Source organism: Sinocyclocheilus grahami, unplaced genomic scaffold, assembly GCF_001515645.1.
Source record: "Sinocyclocheilus grahami isolate Dianchi unplaced genomic scaffold, SAMN03320097.WGS_v1.1 scaffold47.1, whole genome shotgun sequence".
Taxonomy (NCBI): domain Eukaryota; kingdom Metazoa; phylum Chordata; class Actinopteri; order Cypriniformes; family Cyprinidae; genus Sinocyclocheilus; species Sinocyclocheilus grahami.
In genome coordinates, this window is record NW_015505226.1 from 2469063 (window position 1) to 2481952 (window position 12890).

Sequence of the window (12890 nt, forward strand, 5' to 3'; positions counted from 1 at the left end):
ATGGCTGCAATATAACAAAGAGTGAAAAATTTAAGGGGGTCTGAATACTTTCCGTACCCACTGTATATACATATATATATATATACACACATATATATATACATATATACATATACATATATATATACATATATATATATCTCTGTCCTGTCATGGAGTCGTGAATAATTCATAAAAAGTTTAAACACGAATAGATTAATTCATGATTGAAGACTTTAGTGTAGTTATGCATCTTGTGTGTCACTTGTCACAGCACAAAAAAGAGAATATGAAAGGTGCCAAGTTAATTAGTAAAACCTTAACTCACTAGCACATTCTTCACTCTAAGAAAAATATTTCAAAACCGCATTATTAATCTACTGAAGATGATCTGTTTGGTGATGGCATTTACCCTCTGCTTAGTTTAAGTACTGAAAGTGATAATAAAAAGATTGGATATTGTTACATGAGCTGGAATTTCTTCTTTAAAGAAAAGATTATAGCAGGTGGCAACAGTAGCTAAGGTTTAGTGATGCAGTGAGAACAACTTTCTGCAGTATAGTGTGAATGCTCAGTGGTCATACCAAGCTCTGTTCACTCAGAAGGCAGAAGAGCAAAGCATTTCCAACTTCCCTCAGGCTCTGGAAGCACACGGTCTTCAGCTCAGCATACTCCACAATGTCCTTCAACTGGTGGTGGAAGAACTCCAGAATACCTGCATCCGGGAGACAAAAATCATACTTTCACTGTAATGACAGCCTCATTTTGGTTGTTTTAGGAAATATTGATGTATAAATATTCCTCTATATGCACAGTGCACAGTGATTCACATGAACAGATCCTTTTCCTGGATCAGCATCCCTTAACAATTAACTATTTGATAGTAATATTGTTCCAGGTCCTAAAACTAACCTTGACTTGACCAGCGGAGGGTTTCTGCAGGTTTTATGTAGGTCAATTTAAGATTTTAAGACCTCTTTAAGATCAGGTAAAGAAATTTAAGGAATAAATTCAAGGGAACATCAATATGTACTCTGATCCTTCTGATCACACTGCAAAAAAAGTTGTCATCTTCCTCAATAATTGTCTTGTTTTCCAGTGCAAATGTCTAGATTCTTAAATAAAGATACATTAATTTGAGAAGCAAAATGACAAGATGAGAAGTTTATCTAAATCAAGAGAGTTTATGATTCAAACAAGGACAAATATCTGCCAATGGTCTCAGAAAAATCTACTTAATTAAAGGGAAAACAAGTTTTCATAACCCACTGACATTCATTCTTGCTTTAAGCATAAACTCACTTCATTTTTTTGTATTAAGGGTCTTTAGATTTGAATTGGAAAACAAGACACCCTCATGCATGTATACACACATTTTGTAGTTATATCTTATATACGGAGTCTTTAAAATTTCTGAATAACAGTTGGAATCTACAGTTGCTGACTGTTCTCAAGTGCACTCTCTTTTGTTATTCCTGTTACGTCCAAGAATCCAAAAATAAGTAATGCTCTTACAAGCAGTTTTTCTACCCTCTGCCTTTCTCTCTCCTCCACCCAATTCATTTAATTTTTCCTTTCATTTCTTTTTGTCCAGGCTGTCTGAAGCCCACATAATCAGACAAAGTCATGATTTCAGTGTGGAGCGCACCTTCTCAGTATAGTCCCCCAGAAAGAAATAACAAACAAGGAAAGGGAAAAAGAGGCAGTTACCAAACCTTCTCATGTCTAGAGGGGTCTGATTAAGTCTAAGACACCCAGTGTCTGCTGCATAAGCTCTACTAAAAGCACCACTGTGTGATTGACACACTGCAGACAGCCAATCTGCCCAGCAGCAGCACAGTTGGATTTTTGAAAGCTTAATGATTAAGTGCTTATCTTCTATTTGGTGATAGTGGGAGCTCATATTTAACACAGGGTCAAAGTGTCTCTCTTGGGTCAGAAAATAAAAGGCTTGCTTAATTAAGAGTGTCCAAAGAATGCAATTTTCACCTGGCGAGCCGTACTCATGGCGAGGCAGACGGCATATCTTGGGCATCACTTCCATCAGGGTCTTCACATACTGCAGAATGGTGCCCTGAAGCTGCACCAGAAAAAAAAAAACAATATGACAATTTCAGCAGAAATGTTGCTAATGCCCACACTTCCAGAACTTTATCTTTTATTCTTTATCCTTTAAAGTTAGATTAGTGGTATAAAAAAATTGCTCCAACAATGATCTGATTCAGTTAAGATCCTTATAAATGATCTGATGCATCATGAAATCAGAAATTTGGAATAGACCATTTTAGTGCATGCATACCAGGGAACCAAACCCATGACTTTGGTGTTGCTAGCACATTCCTCCACTATTTGAATTAAGGCATCAATTTGAGAAGTTCTAGTAGGAATGTGGCTGAACATGAATATTAAATACACCATGCATTTCTTCTAACATGTTTGAGAGCCGATGATTTAAAAAAAAAAAGGTTTTGTCCAGGGTCTTGCAAAAGCACCCAGATCTCTAAACCCAAACTTCAATTTGCATGCTTATGCACGTACCAGGCTTTTGACGACCTTTAACAGCTCTTCCATCACCACAGCGATGCCCTGGTATCCTAGAAGTCTGCAAATAGCCTTAATATGTGGAGGTCCCAGGAAGTTCCGGTAGAGGCTGTATACGCTACTGTATGCCAAATTCAAGGCCTGAATCATCATGAAAAAGAAAAGAGAGCAAGTTATGGAATGCCTGGAACAAAACTCAAGATTTCATGTTGAGGCAGAGTTTGATTTGTTTGTCACTTAGTCATGTGTACATGTAATGAAAGTAAATAATAAAGTCTCTTACATTAGTTCATTACAAAGAAAACAATCTGTACTGTCTTACAGTCAAACCAAAATTTATTCAGACACCTTCAACATTTCTCACATTATCACAGTTTATTGGTTATAGTTTAGAAAATGGTAATAAAATATAACAAGAACTCAGAGTTAAACTGTGTCAGAACAAATTCAGCTTGATAATGTTAGATAACTTTGATAGAAAGGTATGTAATGGATTACAATCAACCAAAACGTAGACAGCTGTTAGCATGACAGTATTTACACAACTATCAATACTTAGTCAGGTAACCTTTAGCCTTAATGACAGCATATAGTCTCCTGGGCATGCTGTCATCCAGGTTCATGCAAACCTGAACTAATTTTTTTTCCCCCAGACTCGGTCTGAATCATTTTTGGTCCCAAATTTGTATCAGTTTTACTGGTAGTCCACTGTATGAAGAAATTTTGGGTATAATTTGTCACAGTTTAGTTTATTTTGCTATCTTCACTTTACATAAATGTGTCCTGCACCCACTAGTAAAAAAATATCAAAAATTATATCTGGTCTCTGAATAATTTTTGGTTTGACTGTATATCCTTTGGTTATTTTCACACTTAATTATGGCCATTAAAATGTATTTTACAAGTTTTTGTTACTTTCACTGTTCATTTTTTGCTCTATGGTACATCATCTTTAATTTAATAGCATTAGAGCTGCTCCATTGCAGCGGCTCAGTACTGTAATCACGCGATTTGCTGTAATAATACAGGGAACCACTCGTTATAAATATCCTAACTCTGATATTTTCAGAAATAGAAGTCACGCTTTTTTTCATCTGAAACATGCTGCGATTTATCTTCCAAAGCCACTCATATAATGCAGAAACACTCAAGCAAGCAAAACACGCGCAACGCGTGCACATATTTGTACTGATGCAGAATAGTACAGCCTAGCGCATTTCAGACAAGCTGCTAGATTCACTTTCGCCAGAAAGTAGTGTATGCCTAAGGTTAAAAATAAATGATGTTTATAGTGAATGCCCCTATAAATGGTCTATTTTACGATTTAGTTTTAATCCAAATGATGCGTGTGCTGAGTGAACATCAAAGATCACACTACAGAATTGCGCGCTCTCTCTCTGTCCCTCCCTACCGTTAAGTAACTTGTGCATTGTTTTACGAACTTGTTTTTGACGTATCCGACCGAACTACAAACTTTCCAGTGATGTCTGTGAGAAAGGTATATTCACTCGACAAGCTCGCACATGTGCGCCGCCGCGTGCTCAATCCACTCAACGGGCTTTGTTTATCAGCTCGCACACACAAGCTATACAGTCAATACTGAATGTTCAACATTATAGTCATTGCATACATATACTTCGTAGACATCCTTAATCTCTAACTCCATTCTGCTGTCTGTTGTTGGTGTTTCATTGTCTGAATATGGCACTTAACACATGCTGTGTGGTATCAGCGTATTTTAACGAGTACGAGTACAGGAGCTCAGTATCGTGCCCGGTATCGGTGCATCCCTACTTACAATATAAGTCTTGACTATCACTTTTTATCAATTTAACATATCCTTGCTGAATAAACGTATTAATTTCAAACAAAAAAAATTATTGACCCCAGACATTTGAACATTTGGTAGTGTATATTGTTACAAAAGATTTCTATTTTAAATAAATGCTGTTCTTTTTTCACTTTTTATTGATCAAAGAATCCTGAAAAAAGTATCATAGGTTCAAAAATACAATAAATAAATGCATTTTAAGCATCACAACTGTTTCCAACATTGATAAATCAGCATATTAGAATAATTTCTGAAGGATCATGTGCCACTGAAGACTGGAGTAATGGCTGCTGAAAATTCAGCTTTGCATTACAGGAATAAATATTACTTTAAAGTATATAAATATAGAAAACCATTACTTTAAATTGCAATAATAATAATTCACAATATTATTATTGACTCTCTGAATGCTTCAGGGTGATTCTGTCTGCAACAGCGAGATGATCTGTGTATCATCGTGACTCATGATGATGAAGTGACTCATCTCATCTTTTACGGTAAGATTTTTGCTCCTTTACCTCTCAATCTAATTTTTCCCAGAGACACCTGTCTCTCTGATGGAAAAAAAGGTGTGGCTCACCTGTAAACAATGGTAAAATTCAGACAAGTACTGTCTGAAAATACTACTAAAGAAAATCTTTAGCAGCTGTGAGGATTTGAAAAAGACTGGAAAGTGTGTAGGGTGAGAGAATAAACGTCCTGTTTTCCTCAGACCTCTCTAAGCGTTATTGACAGTGTGCTTCTGGAAGATCAAAATGATTAGTTTTCAAGCTTTCATACGGTACTGACTGCCAAATAATTACAGCATGTGTGTGTAGCGTACAGGGTCACCAATCATCCGCATTAAGTCCAATGTGATGATTTATTGATTGAGTTAATGGGTTTCAAACAAACCAAAGGCTTGAACGGCAAAGAAGAAAAAAAAGGACCTATGGCAACTACTATGAAGAAACTAATTCACATTTTAAGCAAAAGATAAATATCCAGAAATGTCAAAGCAGCAGAATTCTTGAAGAGATAAAGCAGATGATGTTAAACATAAATGTTTATAAATAAAGAAAAATAAAATAAAATAAAGAATAATCAAGCAGCAGTGTTTGATCATGCATAATGCATGCCTGATATTAGAACAAAAAAAAAAAAAAAAACATCTCAGGGGCGAGCTGGGACCTTTTGAATGCAGGGCTGAAGCCAATAGTGTGACTCAGTTTTTGGAACCTGAAAAAGAGATGTAACCTCCAGAGATGGCATCCACCTACCAGTTATGAGCTGTATTGAGACAACAGCTGAACCCTGATGGTGTTAGTTCACTTTGATACTAAATGGGTACATTTATGATAAATTTGTCATCAATAGGTCTATCTTCCCTGAAAGGTCACAAAATGTTGAAGCATTTTGTCACATCTTAACCTGACAGTGTAAAGATGACTTTAGGCACCTTTTCATGCCACATTCAGCCTCTTTCATGGCCTACCTTCACGCCTGTTCTATACAGCCCATCTTAAACACTGTAAAATTCAGTCTTTGGAATATTTCTCAACTCACTATGGTTCCTTACAAAGCTCTCTTTGTTTTTCTCACTTACAGTCATATTTGATATATGGGTCAGATTGTAGCTTGTGCTCAGTAAAAAGATTGTATTTGTGTAATTTGACAGTAAAAAAAAAAAAAAGACAAAAAAAAAAAGGAGTGATCTATCCAACTGCAGAAGGTAGACAAACACTCAATTCACAGGAGAAAAAATAAAAAGGTAACTGATTTGCCTCCACTTCTACACACTTCTCAAAAACTGCAAAGAAAAATCTATGTACAAGAATGTCTCTCAAATGTGGAGAATCTGTGTATCTGAAACATAACAGTCTTTTCCTGGTTGAAATAATCATAGACTTTAAGCATAGACTGACTATCAATAACTAATGAATTAACTTAATTAACCATTCTCTAAAAATTAAAGATGAAAGCAATGCACCATCTTCCTTTAAAAGTCACATGCATCTGACTTTTTGACAAGTGATCAAAGACATTTTCTATGCAATTTGACTTTTAATGACAATCACATCTGTTTAACTGAAATATGGATGAATAAATAGATATTGCATCAGCTTAAACCTGAAAGTTATGTCTACACTAATATAGCTGTTAAAGTGCTGTCCATTTATGACATTGTAAATTATATTATTGCACAACCCTGTCATTAAAGATTAGTAGAATGTGCATAATTGTTTTAATATTTTATTATTATATTATAATTTTTTTATTATTATTATTATATTAAAGGTGTTAATTACCAGAATTAATTCTCTGTGATTTTGATCCTGTACAAATTGCCACGTCAATCACTTACAGATGTGTCAATTTACTACAGAATTTTTTTTTACAGATGTCCTAAAACGCATCCTTGTCCAATCAGGGCTTTAAAAATAACCATTATTATTATCATTTCTAAATAAATAACTTTTAAATTAAAAATTTAAGGGGCAACCCCTACCCACCTGTTCGTGGAGCCATTGTAACAGTAGTTGGGTAAGAAGTCATAGTTGAGTTCCCAGAAGACATGGAGAGTGATTCTGCCATAGGGTGCGGATACGTTGTGGTTTGCCTCACGGAACATGGTGTCGATACTATCCAGTGTCAAATACTTACCAAGGAGCTTATGGGTCATCCGGTTAATATCCAACAAACCCTCCAACTCCTGATCAAAGACAGACAAAAGATGATCAATTGGAACAAACAAATACCCTCTCACTTTCTGACACAACAATAACATTGACCAACAACACATTTCTATTTAGTAGCACACATAGACCTCCAACAACAGTTTGTATGAAAACCGATGAGTTTTGGAACAATTTCATGCATTGGCAATGCATGTGTCACAGTCAGACGTCTAATCAAATGTCGATATATTAGCACACAAACACACATATAGGAAGCAAACATTGAAAATGATTCACTCTCTGGCAGCCTATGCTAAATTATTCCCAGTGCACTGAATTTCAATTCTGCTAGAGAGGTGGCCTCTCTTTCATTAAAAATCCCGAACGAGCAAATATCCAACAAATTCACAGCTAAAACAAACTGAGCAAATTCAGGGTCTCTATAAGAAATTTAAAACTGCAAATTTCCATAAAAACAGAGATTTGAAAGTATAAGGCACCATGATGGAAGTGAGGTCCTCGCTCTCAAAGCGGTTGATGGCGAGCTCTAGGGATTTGTACAGTGCCGAAGACACTCGCTGGGTGATCAGACGGTTCAAGTCAATCGATCGTCCAAGGAGCTGCAAGAGAAAAGGACAAAACAAGATGAGCGGACTTGAAAACAGCATTAATAAACAGTAATGACTGTGTAAACAGAACAGTGGCTGTCCTTACCTGGACATGTCTCTGTTTGAGAAGTGTCTCGTAACGATTGGAGGAAGGCCATGAGATGTTGGCACCCTGATTCTTACATTCAGCTCTTAGTCTCTTATCTAGAAGGAGGCTACAGAGAGAAAATAAAACACTTTTTTAGGTCCCCAAATTAACTTCCATTACTACAGAAAAGTTACATATTTACCCTGAAAACAAATTCTGTCCAAATAAGGCATTTAAACAGACAGACTTACCTTCCAGCAAGAATCTTGTAGTAGGCAAAAATTTGATCAGCAAGTTTGTAGACAAACTGATCAAAGCAGAGGTTCACCTGGGAGAAAGAGAAAAAAATCCAGACGCACAATCACTTAAAAGAACATTGAAACTTGAGTAGAAGAAATTAAATTAGCAATGCAATAACTGCTTCAAAGGATTTTCAAGAGGGCTTTTACCTCAGCTTCAATCTCATCATAAAGGAACTGCTTTTTAAACTTTGTGAGAGCGTAGTGTGCGCTGTCATTGTACAGATCCAATGAATATAACACATACCTGTCGAGATCAGACATACTTAGAAGCATATTTCATAAAAGCATTCTTTTTTGCACATGTATAGTACAGCAATTCATGTATTAATTGAATTTTTGGTTCTCACTCCATCATAGAGGCCTCTTTAGCCTCCAGGATGTGGTCGGTAAGAATCCAGGGCACGGACATCTCAATTGGGAACTGAATGCGGCGACCCATTGTGAGCTCCAGAAAGAACTCACGGAACCAGAGCTGGGACAAATCACAGCACTGCTGCAGCGTCTCTGCAACACATCACGCATTTGTAAGACACAAAACATTCTTAACACCATCCGCATTCAACCAAATACAATGGCCATTTTTTAATGGAACACTGCCATGTTAATTACAAATAATTGATGGGGGAAAAAAAACGTGTCCATGATCATAAATTCCCTATAGACCAATTTGGAGTAGACGTCACAGTTATGCTGCGTGCGCATAGTGGTGGCAGAAAAACACTGGGAACAATTGGAAGGAAACGGGTCAAATCCATGGAATAAGAGAAAAAAATGTATTGTTGTGCCTTTGGATGTCAGAATCGGAATGCAAATAATTTTTATAGAATACTGTCATCAAAGACGCCATTTGAAGCTAAACGCAGATGTTTAAACGGACAGACTATGGATGAAAACTACTATGATTACTCTACTTTTAAAGCATAGATTTGATTTAAACAATAAGTCTACATAATATTCACATATGCAGTTCATAGGGGATGTATTGTATTAACTTAGCCCTACAGTTACAGCATGAAATATTATTTAAACTTATTACTATTAACATTTTACATAACATGTATTTATTTTATCTCACAATTATGACTTTCTAGCAAATGCAAGTTTATATCTCCTAATTCTGACTTTATAACTCAATTTAACTCAAATAGTGAGTTTATCAATTCTGAAGGGAAAAAAGCTAGAAGTGTGGGATATATATTCTGAGCCGAGGGGAAAAGAGAGAATGACGAGTTGTTTTTCCTTATCAGTATTGTGAGATATAGTCTCGGAATTGCGAGAATAAAGTCAGATTTTTGAAATATAAAATTAAATTTACCTTTTTTTTTATTCTTCTCTAGCCGTAAAGGCTATCTCTCCCAGGTTTTCTGCAACCATGATGCGCGCGCATCCCGAATGTTTACAAACCTATAATTAGCCTATAGATTTAATCAATTCCTGATGGACAAAATCAAGTGCCATCCTATATTTTTTCTAATTTGAGATCCTGTTTCACTTGGATATACAACAACAGACAAGAAAATACGGTCACAATCTTATATAATCTATTGCTTTATAATATACAAACTAACAAACTTTATTTTACAAAAATTGTAAAATACTTCTGCTGCTTACTACAGGCTTGACAGCGTATTTGTGCTATCTATCTTTAAAATAAAAGCCTTTTGCTAAAGCAATGACATTCACACATTTATAAATGTAGCTTAAGTGTCTATATACCTTTTTAGGCCTTTGTGGACACAGAAAAGGTCAATAATTGGAACTAATGCATAATGGTATGAAAAAGTTTGGTTAAAAAAAAAAAAGTATAGCTGTATAGTTGGACAATAAAAACACGGTAATCGCACATTGGTTTTTACTGTAGTTTAAAGGTTTGAATGCTCTAAAAAAAAATGTCTATATTGGAGTGAACGGCAATTTAGACTGTTCCTTACCACTGAAATTGAGCAGGTGAGTGTAGAAGAATGATTCGCGATGGAACTTCTCGATGTCCAGGATGGTCGGACCCTCCAAGCTACTGCGCAGGGTCTTCTTTGAGCCGCTCTTATCAGCGACCAGAGACTCCAGCATTGTCCTGACCATATACAGCTACACAGAGGAACAGAAAGAGTAAGTCCTTTACTCTTCGCACATGCATGTTTAGCCACTCCTTGACAGACATTCACAGCTGCATTCTGCTCCGGTCATCTTGCCACAGGTGGACCTCTTTTGCATTCTGGTCTGAGTGCATTAACGTGCTGATGGAGGGCACACAGGCATCAAAGCTTCCCTGGAGAAGTGGATGTGTTTCTGTGTAGCACTGTATTTAAATACTGAGAGGCTATGTTCACAGTTATTGTTTGGGTCAAATTGTCTTGAACAAATTATGACAGGGATTTTTTTACACTAAACATATTTCATTAAAATCATAATACTTATGAACTACCAAAAAAAAAAATTATTAAAATAAAAAATATTTACTCCTTTTTGTTCCTGTTTGAAAAACCCTTCAACATGAGACATGAATGGATCAAATTCTGTCTGTATGATCAAGGAGGTCTATGACAGTAAACTACCCACTGAGGTATTAGTCTAATTCTAAGGCACCAGAAACTGGTATTGTACACAAAGCCAAAATTTCAGGTCTCAATGCAACCCTAGTTCAGAGCTGTGAGCCTCTTGACAGAAACCTCTTGTGGTGAAATTCAACCATAATCATACAGAGCTCAAGCCAATGACAGAAAAGCTTGAAATCAATCCACACTAACACAAAAACATTGATGAGTCCAAAATTAACAAAAAGATTAAAAATAATGTGGCATGTGAACAATCCTCAACACGTACTTCATCAAATTAAACTGACTGTTGAATCAGGACACGTGTATGAATCTCTCTCAAAAATTCCAGTAGCAAAGCACTGAGATCACGTTGTGAGGCAGAACCGATTACAGCTCAAATCCCCGAGGCGCTATTGACATTCAATACGACACCCTTCCATGCCACACCGGATCAACCGTGCTTCATGCAACATCTGCGGCAGAAGCGAGTGGAAGATTACAAGCTCTTCTGAATGACACTGGGCTTAGTCGTGTGTGTGTGTGCGTGGAAAAGGTAGAAAAAGCATATAGCATTATGGCTGGTTAGGTTGTTTCAGGTTAGGAGTTGTATAAGGTGGAAATGAAAAATGAAAAAATTCACATGCCATTGCATTCAGAATGCAAATCATAACTAGACTCTTGAAGGTAACTGAGTTCTGAAGTGTGTTACTGTCATACATGCTCTGTAAGTGCTACATTGTCTAAATTTGTGTAGAATGTTTCTATCCTTTATCGTATAGAAATTGGGAACTAAAGAGCCACATACTTGAGTACTGGAGGGTCCTACGGCACGACGAGGAACTTTGATATCAAATCCCCCTTTAGGGTCCTTCTCACCCCGCAGTGCTGGGTCATTATGTGGCTCTCTGCCAGTCTCCCAATCACAGATGGTCTTACGGATGGCCTGGAGGACGCTGCAACAAAGTCAAAGTCAGCCAAAACAGACTTAAAACAACTAGAGCTGGAAGACAGAAATATCATCCGGTTTGGTGCTCTGTTGTACCTCTGGATGACGTTCTTCTTCCTCTTGATGGCCTGACGCAGCGGTTCTCTGAGCGTTACCTGGGCAAAGTCTTGCAGAGCTGCGTAGATGGTGTGACGGATGGCGTGATTGAACACGCTCTCCATACGGCCCATCAGCACCTGCAGGCCCTTTATCATGGCGATGACCTAAACACAAGTAGACAGAAGCACATTCAGACAGAGAACTGGAACACGGACACAAACACTTCAGATATGTGACCCTGGACCACAAAACCAGTCTTAAGTCGCTGGGGTATATTTGTAGCAATAGCCAAAAATACATTGTATGGGCCAAAATGATTGATTTTTCTTTTATGCCAAAAATCATTAGGACATTAAGTAAAGATCATGTTCCATGAAGATATTTTGTAAATTTCCTACTGTAAATATATCAAAACTTAATTTTTGATTAGTAATATGCATTGCTAAGGACTCCATTTGGACAACTTTAAAGGCGATTTTCTCAATATTTAGATTTTTTTGCACCCTCAGATTCCAGATTTAAAAAAAAGTTGTATCTTGGCCAAATATTGTCCTATCCTAACAAACCATACATCAATGAAAAGTTTATTTATTCAGCTTTCAGATGATGTATAAATCTCGATTTTGTAAAATTGACTCTTATGACTGGTTTTGTGGTCCAGGGTCACATATACTAAACAATATCAGTCACTTAACACTGAATTACATTTTATGAACATTAAGCCCACAAAAGTTCTTGATTTCTAATCAAAAATCACTAATGTTAATTCAGTCATTGAAATGATTCAATGAGTTCATTCAGAGAAGGAATTGTTAGGCTGATTCCAAACATAGGTCAACGCAGAGTTTAATACAAAATTTTAGTCATTCTAAATAAATAATAAAAATAAAATAAAAATACAATAATAAATAAATTATACAAATTAAAATTAATTAAAATATATAATAATTAAAATTTATTTAAATGTATAATTAAGTAATTTAAGAAAAACCTGAATAAATTCATCATCATCCAATAAATCCACCGTATAGCAGTATATTTAATTTACAGTAGAGGTCATAGAGGTGCAATGGCTTTTAAAATGTTTGTGTATATATTTTTTGCTTATAATTACAATGCAACACAGCTGAGCTTTGGACCTGCAGGTGAACTGACCTCCACCAGAGCAAATTTCTCTTCGCTGGTGTAGTTGTATCTAGTGGCACGTTCATACTCCTCAGCATTGTCTGGGCATTCTTTGTTGGAGTATTTATCTGTAGGGTGCACCAACTTCCAAGAATACTGCAAAAAGAAAAACCTTTTATA

The 12890-nt window shown here is 36.3% G+C and overlaps 1 protein-coding gene across 1 annotated transcript in view; it reads right to left on the reverse strand.

Moving 5' to 3' along the window:
* Positions 1–542: 542 nt before the first annotated feature.
* LOC107582807 (cytoplasmic FMR1-interacting protein 1 homolog) overlaps positions 543–12890 on the reverse strand; it is a 34059-nt gene continuing 21711 nt past the window's right edge. Inside the window, exons 13-25 of the mRNA XM_016268828.1 lie at positions 12741–12866; positions 11583–11749; positions 11346–11493; positions 9938–10091; positions 8354–8510; positions 8154–8250; positions 7956–8032; positions 7723–7831; positions 7509–7628; positions 6840–7043; positions 2518–2661; positions 1969–2059; positions 543–694 (exon numbers count right to left, since the gene is read on the reverse strand). Coding sequence (XP_016124314.1) covers positions 558–694; positions 1969–2059; positions 2518–2661; positions 6840–7043; positions 7509–7628; positions 7723–7831; positions 7956–8032; positions 8154–8250; positions 8354–8510; positions 9938–10091; positions 11346–11493; positions 11583–11749; positions 12741–12866 — 1731 coding nt within the window. The 3' untranslated portion in view covers positions 543–557. The remainder of the gene's footprint in view (positions 695–1968; positions 2060–2517; positions 2662–6839; positions 7044–7508; positions 7629–7722; positions 7832–7955; positions 8033–8153; positions 8251–8353; positions 8511–9937; positions 10092–11345; positions 11494–11582; positions 11750–12740; positions 12867–12890) is intronic.